At 41.6% G+C, this 19,612-nt stretch overlaps 1 protein-coding gene across 2 annotated transcripts in view; it reads right to left on the bottom strand.

Annotated features, from left to right (window-relative positions):
- The window catches only part of kdm6a (lysine (K)-specific demethylase 6A), a 75,168-nt gene that overhangs the window by 13,938 nt on the left and 41,618 nt on the right, over positions 1 to 19,612 (bottom strand). The window contains exons 7-19 of one of the 2 annotated variants that reach the window (XM_060929838.1): positions 14,264 to 14,318; positions 13,752 to 13,786; positions 11,916 to 12,009; positions 10,838 to 10,964; positions 10,300 to 10,398; positions 9,714 to 9,933; positions 9,220 to 9,354; positions 7,743 to 7,883; positions 7,574 to 7,651; positions 7,372 to 7,476; positions 6,835 to 7,239; positions 5,960 to 6,678; positions 5,241 to 5,370 (exon numbers count right to left, since the gene is read on the bottom strand). In XM_060929838.1, coding sequence (XP_060785821.1) covers positions 5,241 to 5,370; positions 5,960 to 6,678; positions 6,835 to 7,239; positions 7,372 to 7,476; positions 7,574 to 7,651; positions 7,743 to 7,883; positions 9,220 to 9,354; positions 9,714 to 9,933; positions 10,300 to 10,398; positions 10,838 to 10,964; positions 11,916 to 12,009; positions 13,752 to 13,786; positions 14,264 to 14,318 — 2,343 coding nt within the window. The remainder of the gene's footprint in view (positions 1 to 5,240; positions 5,371 to 5,959; positions 6,679 to 6,834; positions 7,240 to 7,371; positions 7,477 to 7,573; positions 7,652 to 7,742; positions 7,884 to 9,219; positions 9,355 to 9,713; positions 9,934 to 10,299; positions 10,399 to 10,837; positions 10,965 to 11,915; positions 12,010 to 13,751; positions 13,787 to 14,263; positions 14,319 to 19,612) is intronic. The other variant, XM_060929839.1, reaches the window with a different exon arrangement.

Below are 19,612 nucleotides of genomic sequence, written 5' to 3'. Positions count from 1 at the left end.
CTACCCAATGCCACTCACATATTGCAGGCTTGCGATATTGGATTGTGTGGGGTTTTTTTAAATAATCATGTGGATGTCAATAATTGTGCAACAGTGTCACGTGATCTGATACGGTAAGTAATCGGGAATCAACTCTTTTTCCCCCTGTGGAAGTTTGAGTAATTATTCATGCACAACTTGCGTATTGAAAGTGCTTTCTACTTTTGCAATGGCCAAAAGATCGTTAAGGTGTCGATATTTGTAGCCACCACTCTAATTTAAAGTGTACAGACAGCAAATAAATAAGGAAAAGAAAGAAAGCACAACTTTATTCATCACACATTTGTGAAATTTCCTCTCTGCATTTAACCCATCTGAAGCAGTGAACACACACATGAGCAATGGGCAGCCATGCTAACAGTGCCCGGGGAGCAGTCGGGAGTTCGGTGCCTCGCTCAAGGGCACCTCAGCCCAAGGCCGTCCCATATTAGCCTAACCTGCATGCCTTTGAACTGTGGGGGAAACCGAAGCACCCGGAGGAAACCCACGCAGACACGAGGAGAACATGCAAACTCCACACAGAAAGGCCCTCGCCAGCTGCTGGGTTCGAACCCAGAACCTTCTTGCTGTGAGGCGACTGTGCTAACCACTTACAACGCAGTAACATCAGTAAATGATTTAGTAAAACACATCTACATCAGTCGTAGATGTAATAATAAGTTGTAGATAATTACCAAGTTACATTTTTAATGACAGTTTTTTCACCACCTTAATATTTTTACTTGTACCTTCATACTTAGAATTTTGCTGTTGAATATCAAAACAAAAACAAAAAGATGAAATTTGCTTCTCTGAGATGCATCACCCGATTTCCATTTAATATTCATTATGAGCCTCTACATCTTGTTACACACTGGGCAGCAACACCAGATGCAGAAGAATACAGAGCATGAAATTTGTGACTGGGATCTTGACTGTGTTGAAGTATGCTTAATAAATAAATATAATACAGGTAAGCTTATCGGAAGGAATCATTATGGCACGTCAAACATAAGGCATGCAGGGCAAATCCGTCCTACATCCTCAAATCATTTGGCACATGTGAACTTATAACAAAAATAATACAGTAACAGCCCGCCATACACTACTGCTCAGAATTTTCATACTATCCAGAGCAAATCTGTATAGTATCAATCCAAAGGGTAGTCACCATCAACTGTGTATGTACACACTCCAGTTTATACTGTCTGAAAAGAGTTAGGCACTTCACACAAATGAGTTTCGTGAGCTATCAACCAAGTGATATGACTTGTACTGTAATGAAATACCAATACTGGTGTAAAGATTGACAAAATTCCCATTTTAACACAATTTAGCATTTTATGGGTCGAGAATGGCTCAAAACGCCATCTACTGGTTAAAATCATGCTGGCCCTTGCAAGGCCAACACTGATGAAGAGTAGATCATTTAGTACATCTCCGCATCATTAAATTTTTTTTGGGGGGGGCAGGGGTTAACATCTAAAAATCACATGTGTACTCCCACTCCCCCAGCCCCCATCTTTGAGTTGGAGTGTGAAACTGCTCAGTTTCAAATGCAGGTCGATCAGTCTCGATCAACATACATTTTAAAATGAGTGCAGTGAGCAACTCCTGCCGCACACATCCACATCCCCCCCACCTCCAGAAAATAATTTGTAGGGATGAGGAAACTTAAAAATCACCACTGCTTAGGGATGGCGAAAACTAAAAAAAAAAATCTTGGCCGACCACCGAGCCTCATTAGCCGGTTAAAGTCGGTTAACCTATGAGTTTAATTTACAGGGATGCAATCGGCGCGCCTTTTGGCGGATGCCGCCTTTTTCACAGCTGAATCGTGCAGATCCGATTTTTTTTAAGGGGGGGGGGGGGGGGGGGGGGGGGGCGTTGGAGTGCCTGAATAATTTCATCAGAGTAAATTCTGTATTAAAATTACTAAATAAGCAAATGCCGTTACAGTCCATGAAACATAGGAAGTATGAGAAAACAGTAAATCAGAAAGCTGCGCACGTTTTCGCGGAAGCTGTGCAAACGTGCGCAGCTTTCTGATTTACTGTTTTCTTCTCATACTTCCTATGTTTCATGGACTGTAACAGCATTTGCTTATTTAGTAATTTTAATACAGAATTTACTCTGATGAAATTATTCAGACACTCCAATGCCCCCCCTAAAAAAAAAAAACGGATCTGCACGATTCAGCCGTGAAAAAGTCGGCATCTGCGCCTTTAGTTTGTGTGGAGAGATGTGATCTGCAATAACATGCATTGTTGGCTACAGACCGAAACATACTTTCAGAATGCACTGGCCAAGGCAGGACTAAACTCGATGTGCCTTCTAATAATAATTAAAAAAAACACAATAGTAATTTGTAAGCTAAAAAGCCTGTGTCTACACTTTTCTTACGCCGAGTGGCAGCTGTCTTCAACTGGGGCGGGACATGACTGAATGGGTGTTTCTGATTTGTCAGCTGTCGTCCTTGCACCGCATGGCATGCCCCAAGCGTTTACAACACAGAATTCCAGGTTCTCCGCTCCAAAATCGGCAGCTTCAAAACGACTGATTTTTTTTTTTAACTGACAACCAAAAAAAAAATTAACCGGTTGACGCTGATTCGGTCAACCACCGGTCAAACGGTCATCGGTTAACATCCCTACCACTGCTATTCCCTCGTATGTACAATTCAACTGGTGTCACATGCTCGTGCATTCAAGACAGACGTCAGACAGCAGTAGAGGGGCGATGACATGAATTTTTATTTAGCCTAATCTTTCCATGTTAATAAATGTTGGTTATGAAATGCATTTATGGCACTAAAAATGATTAAAATAACGTCAATAATAATAAGAAAATTACACATTATAAATCCTGTTCTAGGGGTGGCACAGTGGTGTAGTGGTTAGCGCTGTCACCTCACAGCAAGAAAGTCCGGGTTCGAGCCCCGTGGCCGGCGAAGGCCTTTCTGTGCGGAGTTTGCATGTTCTTCCCGTGGGTTTCCTCCAGGTGCTCCGGTTTCCCCCACAGTCCAAAGACATGCAGGTTAGGTTAACTGATGACTCTAAATTGAGCGTAGGTGTGAATGTGATTGGTTGTCTGTGTCTATGTGTCAGCCCTGTGATGACCTGGCGACTTGTCCAGGGTGTACCCCGCCTTTCGCCCATAGTCAGCTGGGATAGGCTCCAGCTTGCCTGCGACCCTGTAGAACAGGATAAAGCGGCTACAGATAATGAGATGAGAAATCCTGTTCTACATTTCTTACAACACAACGTACTGAAACTACAGTGGCGCAATTTGTCATCATCTTTGCAAAATAAAGTATAATACTGTGTGTGTCAATAGGTCTTGAAGCCTTTATCAGGATACATCTTATCGTGGCTTTAATGCATCAATTTCAAGCCTAGTCCTGATTCTGTTTCTCAACTGGATGCAATTACTTATAGTGAAACAGAGTTCAGCATTGCAACTGTGAATATCGGATGTATTTAAAGGACATGGGACATGAAACATAAATGCACGCTATATCAGTTTCTTTCCATTAAAAATATGAAATAATTGCATCAACAAATACAAAATTATGTATTAAATTCAGCAAAATCGTTATATATGTGATGATTATATGGCATTTCTGCTCGAACTCCGATATACATATTTTACAACCGGAAGAGCCGCTGTCACGTGATCATACGTCACAAAAACTTTCGAGTACAGCACAAGTGGGTAGATGAATATGGAGAAGTGTGAATCGTGATGATGACGAATGCGACAAAATAGTTTTTGTGTCTTGGATGACAAGAAAATTGTTTCGTTTTTAGAGTGTTTAACGTACATTGAACATCATGGTGTATTGCGATCTCCCAGTCAGTCAGACGCGCTGTTACTCCTGTTAGCAATGTAGCTAGGCTCAGCATGGCCAATGGTATTTTTTGGGGCTGTAGTTAGATGCGACCAAACTCTTCCACATTTTTCCTGTTTACATAGGTTTATATGACCAGTGACATGAAACAAAGTTCAGTTACACAAATTGAAACGTGGCGATTTTCTATACTATGGAAAGTCCGCACTATAATGACAGGCGTACTAACACCTTCTGCGCGCTTCGACAGTGCATTGATACCTTCACTCGGAGTTGTACCATTATTTTTTTTAGACAGGGCGGACGGACCAGGGCATTCGCCCGCCTGGCCGTGCCCGACGAGGAGCGCTCTCGGCCGGCTTGGGAGGCAGACGGCAGCCCCTCCTGGAAGTGTGGTTTTTACCATGGGCCTCATGCGGTAAGGATTAGTATTATAATTTTGGGTGTATCAATTATTGATTATCATAATTCTGACTCGTTTCGCCATTTTGAATGTTTTCATCTCGGACTCTGGAAGCATTGTATCTCAATCAATCTCGAAAAATATCAGCAAAAAAAAAAAAAACTAGCTTGCAACGGACTTTAGCTAGATCTATGATGAACTTTCAATGTATGATACAAAAATAATACTTCTTTCAACAGATCATTAGCCTTTGAGCAGAATTGTTTTTAACTTACCAGGATGTGTTATCAAGCCGACCGCTTTCAGTTTCATGGGGATTGAATGAACTCTCACTCTCAGAATCATCTGACCCGTCAGAGTAAAGACAAGATCTATGTTCATGTGAATTTCCAGCTATCGGTTCGAATTGATAGGGTCTAACTTCACATCTCTGTGAAACATCGGGAATGTCACTGTCGATGGTGTCCATTTCGGTAACCTGTTTAACATTAGATTCCCAAGCGCTGGCTCCTTGAAAAGTTTTTGTGACGTCACGGGTCACGTGACCGCTTAGCTAATTAACGAATCATTGTTTTACGCTGATGTATAAAAAAGTTGAATAATGTGATGATTTTCACATTTTTGACGCCCTGCAGTGATTTAGATGGCATTTCTTATGTCCTTTATACATAATTATACCCAGAAAAAAATCCATGTCCCATGTCCTTTAATTATTGTATTTTGTTGAATTTGTAGAACACACACTGACTGACTAATCCTCCTCTATACATGTTGTACCTTACACACTAAATTGTACAGTGCTATGGTCTCCAAACCTGGAGTACTACCTGCAGGCATTTAGTTTGATTGTTACAAGGTAAGACGATCAACAGACATCTAATGACTTAAACCATCAATTCTCACAGGGCCAAATTGTCCTAGCTTATGTCCAAGACAAACTTAAGCAAATAAAGAACATGATATACTCACATAAATGCTAGGGGTAGGGGGGTTGAGTTTGTCCTTTGGTAGTGGAGGGAAGGGTGAAGGAGGAACCCTTGGAGGGGGACATCGGTCCAATAAGATGCTACTCGTCGATACACCATTTTTCCCAAGGTGTCTGCAGGAGGAGAGAGAAAAACACCTTCCCGATTTAACACCTTTATTACAGTGAATTAGACAAAAATGGCAGTAATTTATCAGGGCAGGTCTTGCAAAAGAACCGTGTGTTGATCTGACGATTCTGACACAATAAAGTCTTAATTTGTCAAAGTCTAAGCATAAGCAACAAATACTGTCACAATTATGGATTTTTTTTTTCCTTTTTAGATCAAGAAAAGCTTTCCAAAACAAGATTTTTGAGACTGCACTTTGGTCTTCAGAATTCAGACCATGAAATGTGCACCAACATAAGCAACAAATCCCATCCTGCCACAACACAAATGTCACACATTAATACCTCTCATGCCAAGTACACAGGATCAAAACCACAAAAAGCTCAGTTTAAACAAACAAAAGCACTCTGTAGCAGAAAATGTATTTAGTTAAATGTTTTTTGACCCAGTAGCATTGATTAGTCATGATGTTCTTACATCACCAACATGCATAACCTGTCATGGACTGAAACATGTTCTTGGTTATATGCTGCCTGGTCTTAGGGGCAACTAACTTGAAAATTTAGTTATTCCCTGGCTGTCACTGGGACCCACCTGCAGGCTTTAAGCACCTCCCTGGAGCTTGGGTAGATGGAGACGGATGCCCACGGAACAAACGAAGGGGCTGGAGCTTTAGAGCAGACTAAGGGAGAGTCGACCTTCATTGGGCTTTGTGAGTCCTCCAGACCTTTCCCATTGAGCCTGGGGCTGTTAAGGCTGCCAGCGCTGTTGTGCTCCGTGGATTTGGGTGAAGGTGTGGCTGTAGACATGGCCGAGCAAGGTGATGAAGCCACAGAGTTCTCCTGCGTCTTAGAGCCCATTTGTAGGTGAATGCTGTTAACTGTTGTGCCAAGAGCAGCCACCCCACTGTCTTTATTAACATCATTACTATTGGCTTTTCCCATAAGCAAGGCTGAGAGCGGAAGATTGTCTGGACTGAGTTGAGCTGGTGAGCAGAGTTCGGGCACAGCAGCACCTGCCAGGCCCTGATGGACGTGATTAGGCCGTCCTGCAGCGGCAGTGCTGTTGGGCATCCCCGCCAAATGCCCATTTGAAGAAGGCATGCTCTCTTTGGTCAGAGCAGGGCCTTGCTGTCCACCTGAGGTAGAGGAGTGAGGGACAGGGGGAGAGGGAAGGGGATTGAGAGCCTCCTGTGCAGAATATCCACACTCATTTGGAACGCTAATGCAGGTAGGTGGAGACGTCCCTGTGGAAGAAAGTGGCTGCTCACCATTGGGACCTGCTAAATGCGAACCTGGACTTTTATTAAGCCCCTGTCAAAAACACAAGAAAAAGAAAATTAGTTATAAATAAAAGAAATCGTCACTGTAGCTTTGTGTGATGACGGACAAGGTAATATTTCTGCCATAAAACATACCAAACTTCTCTACATCATTTTTAGAAAAAAAAATGTTAGTGGGTTCTCTTACCTGAGTGGAGTTGACATGTTGGCTTTTCCACAGCTGATCATTCATTGTGCTGCTGCTGCTGGTAGGGGTTGCACAGTTACGAGGTAGTGCGTTTTGCTGCAGGTAAGGCACATTTCCATTGCTCCCCTGCCCTGGTAAGTGATTATTGCCCACAGAGTTTCTCTCCATGTTAGCCAGGGCTCCAGCAGTACTGCAAGGGGAGGGGCTCATAGGAACAGGTCCGTTGGCCATTGACTGAAGGGTGCAGGGTGTACGGAATGAGGGCTGAGTGGTGTTGGGCGTGTTGGAGAGAGCAACTGGTGTATGACACGGTGACGGGAGCAACTTTGAATCAGGCAGTGATGGGTCACTTTTTGGACAAGGGCCGTTGGAGGTGGGCCGCACTTCAACAGCATTTAATCTCATCTGTTGAAAGAAGATGAATGAAAATCTTACATGGTTACCACACTGCAAACCACAAGTGAGCAGGGATTACACAAAGTGGATGCACAAATTACGTAAATATAGGCAATTATTTCTATGTAACAGCATACAAACCTGCTGCTGCTGCTGCATAAGAATGAGTTGTTTTTCCAACTGGTCTAACATTTGAAGCTGCATTGGCTTCAGGTTTGCTCTGTTTGCCCGCAACTGTTCCAGGAGCTGTGAGTACAAAGGAAAGAGACGGTCTCATTCTGCAAATGTATACATTATATAGTTCTCCGGGGGGGAACCACAGCAAAAAGTTAATTCAACCAACCTGGAGTTTTTGGGGAGTCAGATACCAAGCTGGAATTTGCTGTTGGACTGGTTTGTTGGTGCAGATATCAGCAGAGTTCTGTGCATTTGTTGAATGAGGGAAAACATGCTGTAAGGCTATGTATAAAGTTTTAAAACATTGATAAACTACATACGATGTTCTTCTGTACCTTGGATGGACTGGTAGTCCTCTTCCTCTTGCTAGGACTGGACTGGTCGACTGACTGGCTAGAGGAGAGCATGTGTGGAGGCAGTGACTGCGCTGGGAGCTGGGACTGACCTTCACCACGCTGATGAGATTTTCCTGCTTGCTATGGATTAAAAACAACAAAAACAAAAAAAAAACAAAAAACAAAAAGTACAGCAACTTGGAGGAGTTCATACAGCAAAGGAGTTTATTTACACAGTCAATCTAAACCATTTACAAATGGACTAGCTTTAGTTTTGAAGATACGGACATAAGCCAAGAGGTGGTAAAACCTAAAATATTTATTCCCAAGGTTTACTTTTCATAATTTGTTTTAGTATTGAAGCATCAATACTAAAACACTTCAATGTCAAACAGCTTTAAGAAAAAAAAAGTTAAAACAGGGAGTTAATATTTTATGCCAACAGTTTCCTCATAACTGTCCCAACATTCACAAATGTTGCCTTCACTACAGACCTCCAACTGATCCAGTGCATTGGTCATTACTTTCTGTTCATGTAGATCCCATGAACAGTAATGATGAATGATGGGTGAGTGAGTGAATTGGTTGTGCTGATGAAATCAACAGTCAAATAAAATTAAATTGTTAAATCATCAAAGATTGAATCATGGATTACAAATTAGTGTAAAGAATAAAACATGGCGTGAAGCAGCATGTCCCGAAGCGTTTGCAATTTGCCAGCAATTTTAAATTTAATAAAGAATGACACGTAATGCATTTTTACGGTTTATCGTCATATTTAATGTCACGGAACGTACCTGAAATAAGTTAGCTCATTTTATTGTTTATGTTGTAACAGCTATAGGCATTCGTTCCTCGTCATTTTCTTGAGAAACCAGAAAGCACAAAGTCCTCTCCCATGGAGGGAAACTTACTGACCTTTACAAAGTGCCAACACTGGAAACTTCTTCTGCATGTTAAACATCTCCTTACAGAGAACTTCACAAATAATGATTTTTTTTTCTTTGCCAGACAAATAATTTAATCAGTTTATTACTGGCCCTGGATTATGTGGAATGTTCAAGATACAAGTCCCAGTGAACAAGCAGTTGCTACAGAAATGATAAAGTATTACGAGGAGTGCATCAATATAAACCTGTGATTTGGCTTGCAGCTAGCACTTCTGTCTGAGATGTGTTTATTTAAAAAATAAAATTAAAAACCCCCACTGTCTGCCCAATAAGATTTGAAAATACAATAGCACTATGTCTCTAAACCTTTGACGTTAAATGGTAATATATTTATGTGCAAACACTGAAGGTGTTCAAAGTGTGATAAGTATATGTTAAACATTCATAGGATACATCTAAAGCTCTTTGAGAAATGCATATTTGTTTAGCATTAATACCGTACTAAATAAATAATCCTACTAGAATCCTCAAAGGGTGTAGGAAGTGGGGTGATTGTCTACAGGCCCATCTAGCTGAGCTGGTCTCACCTGCTGTGCTGTGTTCAGGGCTCCCTGTCTGGAAGTAAGCTCTGCTGGAATTGGTAGGCTCCATGCCTCCTCAATACTAGGGAGCATTTTACTTTTACTCTGTAGACTACCTTGTTGTAGATTACACAACTGAGCCTAGAAAAGATGTGTAAAAATCACAGTTGGATTTATAAGTTTATTATAATTAATTAATTTATAAGCTCCATACATTTGAAAATCAAAACATTCGAGGTCATGTAATGGAAGCATGTTGGAAAGTAAAGATGGTAATGGCAAAGGCTTGGAAACAGCTCTGGTATTTTTCATATTTAAAAAAAATAATAAATAAATAATAAAAAAAAAGGGGGGGAAAAAAAAAAATTGTATGCATATATAGACAAATGTACACAATGCACAATCTGGAACAGAAAACCCTAAACATGATCTATGTGTCAAATAGGGCCCATATAAAATTGAATATTAAGCCATTAGTATAATCTGACATTGGTCAGTACCTGTAGACATTTAATACGGGCAGTGAGAGCAGTAACATTAGAGCAGGACTTGCTGCAGGTGGCATTAATGTAGCATTTGATGGCATCCTGAGGCTGGTTGCAGGACTCGTAGAGGGTTCCCAGGTCCATCCAAGCAGCTGCATGGCTGTGATCCAGCTGTACTGCGCATATATAAGCCTGAAGTGCATCCATCGGCTGGTTCTGCTGCTGATATAACACACTGGGGACGAGACCAGCAGAAAGAACAGAAGACAGTCATGAGGGAGAAGAAGAGATTCGACATGGAAAAACAAGATGGGAAAGGTATGACGAAGAAAACCAGAAATCACAATGAAGGGCATGGGTATTGTAGTCAACAGGAGTTCAAATAGTAAACATCTCAAGATGTATTTAAAAGCTTATCGTTTTAGTAAATCAGTTGATATTTTTAAAATATGCAAATGGTAGTACATGCTTTATAATACAACAAATCTATATAGATAATGGGTTTTGCTTTTCTGTTCAAAGTCACTGCCAAAGCTGACTTTCTGACAGCTCAATTACACCAATACTGCATTTCCACACATCATGCCTTCATACTGCTTACCCTATTGAGCACCATGTATCAGCACTAGCCTCCGACTTGTCGATGGATTGCCTGTATGAAATAAACGCATCCTGGACCTTTCCAATACTGGAGTAGCACCTGTGAGCAGGGATAAGAGATTCATTCAACTGGGGTTTGTTCACACAGTTACTGTGAAAAGTACTGAACATTAACACTTCTACGTTATATACTCAAGAATGATTCAAGTCAGTCAATCTTGTGACCTATACTACAACTACCTTTACCCAAAAGCTAAAATTTAAGTTGTAATGCCAGCTACAAGATACATAGCACACTTTAGATCTGACAGTCTAGTCTCCTGGGAAAACCAGACTGGTATCAAACCAGCTTTGGTTAGCTTGTGTTAACCAAGTTGTTTTTAAATTAATTAAAATGTGTCAATAAGACATCTTTGTGAATCTATATAACAAGTATCCTGATGTCAGTGAATAATATACTAATACTTGCCAAACCAAGACATTTCTCTCTCTCTTCTCTCACACACACACACACAAAAAAAAAAAAAAAGGTTTAGTACCTGCCCAGGAAGTACCAAGATTGTCCAGAGTCAGGATCTGTTTCCAGAGACTTCTGCAGACACTGAATAGCATAGCTGTCTTTGTTAGCTTTATCTCCTAGCTGTTCTACTGTGTGATGCATCCAGCCTGTAGGAGCATTGGAAAGTAAATCAAGCAAACTGGTTATCACGCACTACAATAACTTAACAATGCCTGTGCTGTATCCATGAACCCCTCAGAAAGCCCACTTGGGAAAACTTCTGGAGACAAAAAAAAAAAAAACCCACACACACCACCCCAAGTGGTTTGTCTGCTTGCTCATCTTTGTCCAGAGGGATGTAACAGAGAAGGGACGATAGGGAAAGAGGAGGTTCTCTCACAACCACGAGCAGCTTCAAAAGATCCCATCACAGCCAGCCAGAGGCTGTTAAGGACAGCAAGACGGTGTGTTAGACAAAGCTTCTCCCAGCCTCTGATCCCAGCCGAGCTTTTAACATCTGTGCCAAGCGCCTACGCCTGTCACCACAGCAACCGCACGAGTGCCGACAATTACAGGTCAGCGTGAAAATGGTTTTATGACAGCGTCTCTCAGCCCCCCCTTGCCATCCTTCTAGGATAAATTCTAGACTGGCAGGAGATTTAAAAGGACCTTGAGGGGGTGGGTGAAAGACACACCAGGTGGGTGGGATGTTGTGTGGTCAGTTGTGCAACTAGGTGAAGGTAAAGTATACACTGGTGTGCTGTTGCATCAGACAGAGGAATTAAATCTGGAATTGGAGCTCAGAAATCTCACTCAGAGTAACTTTTTTTTTTTTAATTAAATACCAGAGTGTATACATTCTTTCTGGAAAAGATTATAGTGTAATTAGTGTAGTGTAATTAGGAGCTATTAGGTGAGATATTGAATTCTGGTCTTCTAGATTTTGGGATTTTCACTCCCTCAAAGGTTGAAAAGATATATTACTTATTAATTAAATAAAAAGACTACACTTACAGGCTCAACAGTAGACTATAGAAAAGTCACAAAACTGAAAAAAGAGGGGGGGACAAAAAAGAAAGAAAGAAAGAAAAAAAAACCCTAACAAACACCCCACTTACCCAGTTGTTGGAGAGTAGTTGCCTTCACCTGTACCGGGAGATTTTCTGTCTGTAACAGACTTTCATATGCTTCTTTTGCTGCACGGTACTTCTTCTGCAGAGAGAAAGAAGACAGGACGTTTAGCAGACAGAAGGTTCAGCGTTTTTATGGCCCATAAAGGGGCTCCACAGATTGACTACAATGAGAGTGCTGGCTAGGAGGAAAGGACTTAACTAGGTCAGGCCAGACAGAATGATAGCAGGCACGACATGACAGACACTGGGGGAGGGTCAGTCTAAGAACAGACTAGACTCAACAAGCTACTGAGTAAAGAGCACATTAACATGTGTACACACACTCACGAAATATGAGAAGCTCACTCTGAATATTTGTTTTTCTTGGTGACCTTGAGACTGAGCCTTAGACTCTACAAACTTGGGTCTCTACAAGACCTAGCCCATACACAAGCATTAAAAAAAGCTAATAAATTACACACACCGTCATATGGACAACCCCCCCCCCAATTTGTGGGTGTCTGTATTTACGAGTAAATAGAGGAGCTCAAGACCAAATAGGCAAAAAAGCGTATGAAAAACTTCAAATATTATCACAGACCAGTTAGGGACAGGAATTTATTTACCACAGCTAGAAAGTTTAAGAACTAATAAACCCTTATCAAAATCACAAGGTTCTCTACTTATGGACTAATTTTCTAGTTCAGTCCATCAGTCGCTTCCAAAGTTGTTGGAGATTTACAGCAATCTTTATTAAAAACGTTTATTCTAGTGCCGTCAAGCGATTAAAATATTTAATCACGATTAATGTCGCGACTGTCATAGTTAACTCGCGATTAATCGCACATTTTTGTCACATGAAAAATCATTGTAATTCTCTTATCAGCATAAAAAAGTGAATGGGCTTGCTTTGTACCAGTGGTTTTTTTTTTAATTGCAGAGCATAACACATCTTGTCACAGCCACTGCAAAGTCGGGCTGGAGCCACCGATGGGAAAACGAAACCTAAGCCGAGCACCGTGGCTCTTTGTCCCAAGGCGCGGGGCTAGCGCGCCCTGCCCGCGCTGGTTCTTTGTGGGGAGGGCAGAGGACTCTGGCTGTGCGGGGCGTGGCATTACAGTCTAGCTGCTATCGTTTTTCTAAGCAAAGTCTCTGTTCCAAGTTCCTGGCAATTTCAAAAGCTTATGAAAAACCTACATCATGTCACAGAGCGTTAATCTCGCGATAAAAAAAAAATTATCGCCGTTAAAATTGAGTCAAGTTAACACGATAACGCGACATTTTTGACAGCACTAGTTTATTCAAAACACTCTGATTATCCTAATGGGATGAGAATGGCAAATCAATCTAAAGCACATTGTATACTAAGCAGATAGCACAAGAAAGTAGCACTGGAAGGTGTCTAGGAATAACTAGATTGTACTTTGAGAGAGGCTTACTAACTTCGGAAAATAAAATTCTGCAGGTCAATCGAGTCACAGAAAATAACTGGGGCATCAATTTTAAATAACTTTTGGGATTGTCCCTTCCAAGTTAAACTTTCTCTTATGTTTTTGGTTGAGATGTCATTGAAAGTGACCACAAGGAGCTAAATTTGAAAAATCACAAATGTCAGTTTTGCAGCAGGTCGACTGTCCCAAACAGCTACTTTATCTTATTTGCAATATTTAAAAAACGACCCCACCCGCTCTACTTTAAGGACCGACATAAAAAAATAAAACTAAACTTCAACAGCAAAAAAAAAAAAACATGCTCAAATGGTTGTCACTTAACAGTCGTTATCTCTTACAAATACATGAACCAAAGATTAAAAACCTAGTGCAAATACAGAACAGCACTCACCTGAATTTCATATAAATGAGCGATGTGGAAGTGAACTACATAAAGGGAAAACAGAAAGAAAACAAAAATCACTAAAGAAACACACCAAAAAACAGCAATGGCGGGGGGGGGGATAAGAATCACTATAGCAAGAGAGTCTTATTTATTCACACCAGAACGTAAAGAGTCACTGGTATGCTGGATGCATATAGTGGGAAAGGGAGAAGGTTAATGTGCTCCATGTGCACTTCTAGCCCATTACTGTCGGTGTGGAGAGCTGCACAAGGCTGAATCCTGTAATGCAGTTTCCTTGGCAACTGGAGTCTTAGGGAGTGTGGAAATGGCAATGAGGAGGAAAAATAAATGACAGAAATATCCATTTGTACCCAACCTGTCTAGTCTCTTTTCAGCTCTCTTCAAAACGAATTGATGAAAGCACCACTGTAATGCTGCCCATTGATGCATCCAGATACTCACTAGAACTGGATCATATACATAAAGGAAGATTGCTTTGTTACTTAAATGGTACTTACTTTCAGCTTTAGACAAAGTGCAGGGTGTGGAATCAATCAAAGCCAGCTGAAAATGCTGCATGGAAAATAGAGACACACACTAAATGTTAATTCACATACAGGAGATCGTTTTACTGAGTGGATTTTCAACAAGATTCGTTACTACACTACACAAAAGTCTTGGTGTCAGACAAAACTGAATTCTGATGTTTTAGCTATAACCTCAAACTGACTACAACTGTAATATCTAGCGAAGACAACCATCACTTTAAGCAATCTGAGAAGAAAAACTGATCGAGAGGTGATTAGACCTAGTACCATCTATCTATTTGCATAGACGTTCTAGAAATCTAAATCTACAACAGGATGAGCAAAGGCATCTGACAAAACCATAATTCAATGCTCAAAACGTTTCTGCCTCAATGACTGGGCTGCAACAGCTGTCTTGATGCCACTTCAGTTGCCAATTGTGAAAAAGCCACTAAATCCACACCAGAACTTGATAAAAATAAGCCACTTACTCAGGAAATGAAGAAATTTGGCAACAATTTTTTAATTAAATAAAATAAATAAAAATGAAATTACCCCCCCCCCACCTGTACAGAAAAGAAAGGAAAAATCTCAAATGTGGCAAAAATAAATTTAATCCAATTCATGAAAGGATATTCAGTCCACCAGAAAATGATGACCCACAAACTATTTCAATAGACAATTAAGTTGTCAGGAAAACGTGGTCACCTGTCTGCGAGCGTAGCAACAACTGAAGAGACACAGCCATGTATTACAATAATGTTTCACAGAAATAGGAGACATAATATCTGTCCACTGAGCCTTACCATTAATAGGCTTTCACAACCCACACTGACAAGATTTTATATTAAATAATAAAAAAAAAAGGTTTCATCTTAAACAAATAAAATGACAAAACTACAAAAACAAAGAATCTCCTTTTAAGTGTGGATGAGTGAAACACCCTTTTGCAAATACAATTTTTTGAACCATTTGCCACTTACCTCTGTCCTGTCGATTCCGGTCAACCACATAATGGCAACGAAAAGGGGGGGAGCCCCAACACAAACAAAATTCCACAGAGTACCTACCTATCCCATGCACAGAACAGGAGCACATCAAGCCATTAGTGCTATGCAGTTTGCTTGCCGACATCCCTCTAGCAGCTGACCATCTTAAGTGAGCTCTATGGCACTCAGCATGCAAGAAGATAATGCAGCAGGACTGCCAGCTTCTGTCTCCCTCCAACACTGATTACTATTCAACAGAGCAGCAGCTGAGAGATGACATGCTGCTCCCTCGCTCACTCACAGACACACACCTCCAGGCTTTTTAATCACACACTTCATATGCTTGCAGTAAGCTCTCCCTGCACTCTTTTCAGAAAGCCAGGGAAAGAGAGAGACAGGGAGAAAGGAGAAGCAGCAGAACTGCTGCACCAGTCAATCCCTTTGGGGTGGGGGAGCAGCAGCAGTACGGTGTTTCTAATTGTGGAATATCGCTCACTTTCTCGCTCAGTTCATGTTAGGCATGAGCAGTCTTGCTCTCACCTTACAAAACTGTTAGGCTTCTTTATCCCATCAATCAAAAGCAACACTATGCTGGAATATTAAAATGATGCAATATCTTCATTATTGAAGACCGATGGAAAGATGAGCAAATCCTTTCAAAATTCGTTCTGGAGAATTTTTCACACAAAAATAATGAAATACTGTAAAGGGTGTTTTAATGAACACATCCTGTTTTAGACACATACAACAGGGATCAGATGGTAAGAGGGGGAGAAAAAAAAAAAAGTCCTGTCAGGCACATGAGCTGTATCCGTAAGGAGATGAGATGCAGTGTTGGTTCCTTGCCTTTGTTCCCATAAGTGGGACACAGATTCGGCGTGTAATCGGAAGGCTGGCTGCCAGCCAGAGCTGCCTTCAGCGCCCTCACAGAGAGAAGAGGACATTCTGCACGTGCAGCACCAGCAACATATTAATGCTCATTCACTTGCTTTTTACTCACTCTACCCACAGTACCCTGGAGAATAAGGAGCAAAAGGGCTGACTGACAGACAGACAGACACACACACACACACACACACACACACACGATGACTGCAGATATAAAAGCTCCAACTCAAATACATAACACCCAAACACACAATAATAAACTGCATCACCATGCTAACCGGGGTGGGGGAAAACCCACTTATAAAATGTAGAGTTTTTGCGCTCAGTGAGAACAAACAGATGCTGGGCAGTAGGGAAACAGGAAGGGACAAATGCACAAAGTCAATATTGCACATCAAATCCTCAGCACAGAGGCTCCTCTCCTCCCTTATTAGGCAACATGACCCAGATGGCAACTCAGCATGCAAACCACTGCAGTAAAAAGGATTGAGAGATGCTTAAAAGGACCCCACTTCTGAACCTCAGTGGACTGCAGCAGAGGGCAAAACACACACACACACACACACACACACACACCTCCCTCAAATATTGGAATATCATGAAAATGTTCTTTTTTTGCAATTTAATTCAAAAAAGGTAAATTTTCATATATTCTATATATGTAAAGTGAAATATTTCAAGTCTTACATTTCAATTTTGATGATGGCTTATAGAGCATGAAAATCAAACCCAGTATCTCAAAATATTGGAGCATTTCATTTCAAGTTTGCGTAAAACAGTATAAAAAAAAAATATATACTATGTATCTCTCGGTCTAGTTCAGTACACACAACCACAATCATGGGGAAGACTGCTGACTTGATAGTCGTCCAGAAGACGATTATCGGCACCCTCCACAAGGAGAGTAAGCCAGAGGAGGTCATTGCTGAAAAGGCTGGCTAGAAAAGGTGCACAAGCAACAAGGATGACCGCAGCTTTGAAAGGACCGTCAAGAAAAGTCAATTCAAGAACTTGGGAGAGCTTCACACAAAGTGGACTGAGGCTGGTATCAGTACATCAAGAGCCACCATGCACAGACGTCTTCAGGAAAGGGGCTACAACTGTCGCATTCCTAATATCAAGCCACTCCTGAACCAGAGACGTCTTACCTAGGCCAAGGAGAGAAAGAACTGGACAGCCTCAGTCCACTCCTTGTGAAGCTCTCCCAAGTTCTTGAATTGAATTTTCTTGACCATCCTCTCAAGGCTGGAGTCATCCCTGTTGCTCGTGCACCTTTTCCAACCAGCCTTTTCAGCAGTGGCTTACCCTCTTTGTGGAGGGTGTCAATGACACTTACCCAGAAGACGATCAAGTCAGCAGTGTTCCTCATGATTGTGGTTGTGTGCACTAAAGTAGACCAAGTACACTGTATGCAGTTTTACTCAAACTTGAAATGAAATGTTCTCATACCTTGAGATACTGGACTTCTGATTTTCATGATCTATAAGCCATAATCAAAATTAAAAACACAAAAAGGCTTGAAATATTTCAGTTTACATGAAAAGAATATAGAATATATGAAACCGTTTACCTTTTTGAATTAAATTACAAAAAAACCTTTCACAATATTCCAATATTTTGAGATGCACTAATACACACGCACGCCACTTTACTCGGTACACCTTGCTAATACTGGGTTGAACCCACTTTTGCCTTCAGAAATGCCTTAATACTTGTAGCACAGATTCAAAAAGGTGCTGCAAACATTCCTCAGATTTTGGTCCATGCTGACCATAGTACCATCATGCAGTTGCTGCAGATTTCTCGGCTGCACATACATGTGACTCCTGTTGCACCACATCCCAAAGGCGCTCTGTTGCACCGGGATCTAATGACTGTGGAGGTCACTGGAGTCCAGTGAAGACACTGTCATTTCAAGAAACTAGTTTGAAATGATTTGAGCTTTGTGACATGGCACATTATCCTGCTGGAAGTAGCCATCAGAAGATGGGTACACTGTGGTCAGAAAGGGATGGACATCCCTCTTCTGATGGTCAGCAACACCACTCATGTAGCGTTTAAATGATGCTCAACTGGTACCAAGCAGCCCCAAAGTGTGCCAAGATATCCCCAACACCATTACATGACAACCAGCAGCCAGAGCTGTTGATATAAGGTGGGATGGATCCAGGCTCTCATGTTTACACCAAATTCTGACTCTAACATCCGAATGTTGCAGCAGAAAGCAAGACTCATCAGACCAGGCAACATTTTTCTAATCTCCTATTGTTCAATTTTGGCAAATTGTAGCCTCAGTTTCCTGTTCTTAGATGACAAGAGTGGCACCCGGTGTGGTCTTCTGCTGCTGGAACCCATCTGCTTCAAGGTTTGACATGTTGTGCGCTCAGAGATGGTCTTCTGCATACACTGGTTGTAACAGTGGTTAGTTGAGTTACTGTTGCCTTTTTATCATCTTAAACCAGTTTGGCTATTCTTCTCTGACCTCTGGCATCAACAAGGCATTTTCGCCCAGAGAAGTGCTGCTCACTGGATATTTTCTCTTTTTCAGACCACTCTCCATAAGCCTTAGAAATGGCTGTGTGTGAAAATCCCAGTAAATCAGTTTCTGAAATACTCCGACCAACCCATCTGGTACCAACCACCATGCCACATTCAAAAGGCACTTAAATTCTCCTTTCTTCCCCATTCAGATACTCAGTTTGAACTTCAGCATCTTGGCATGCTCTCCACCAGTCTTTCACGTTGCTCTTGGGTGACTTTATGCCACTCCTGGCACAAAAATTCAATCAGCTCAGCTTTGTCTGATGGCTTGTGAACATCCATCTTCCTCTTGATCACATTCCAGAGGTTTTCAGCAGGGTTCAGGTCTGGCCATGACAGGGTCACAATCTTGTGGTCCTCCACACCTTGACTGACCTGGCTATGTGGCATGGAGCATCATCCTGCTGGAAAACCCAATCCTCAGAGTTGAGGAACATTGTCAGAGCAGAAGGACACATGAATCAAGCCATGTAACAAGGCTTTTCTGGAAGAAGACTTGCTTCCTTTTTTAGAAAAAGCAGCAGCCCCTCTCTCTCTCTCTCTCTCACACACACGAGAAATTTCTCATCTGCATTTAACCCATCTGAAGCAGCGAACACGCGCATGCACACACGAGCAATGAGCACGCATGCACACCCAGAGCAGTGGGCAGCTATACTACAGCTATGGATGTGTGTGCTCATTGCTCACGTGTGTATGCACGCGTTCACTGCTTCAGATGGGTTAAATGCAGAAGAGGAATTTCACTGTGCCTGAGTGCATGTGACAAAGGCTTCTTCTTCTAAAAGAAGGAAGCAAGTTTTCTTCCAGGAGAACCTTGTACATGGCTTGATTCATGTGCCCTTCACAAACATTATCTGTCCCATTCCAGCCTTGCTGAAGCATCCCCAGATCATCACTGACCCTCCACCAAATTTCACAA

Source organism: Neoarius graeffei, chromosome 9 (assembly GCF_027579695.1).
Source record: "Neoarius graeffei isolate fNeoGra1 chromosome 9, fNeoGra1.pri, whole genome shotgun sequence".
Lineage (NCBI taxonomy): Eukaryota > Metazoa > Chordata > Actinopteri > Siluriformes > Ariidae > Neoarius > Neoarius graeffei.
The sequence above is the reverse complement of the archived record's forward strand: the minus strand, read 5'-3'. Positions and strand labels throughout refer to the sequence as shown.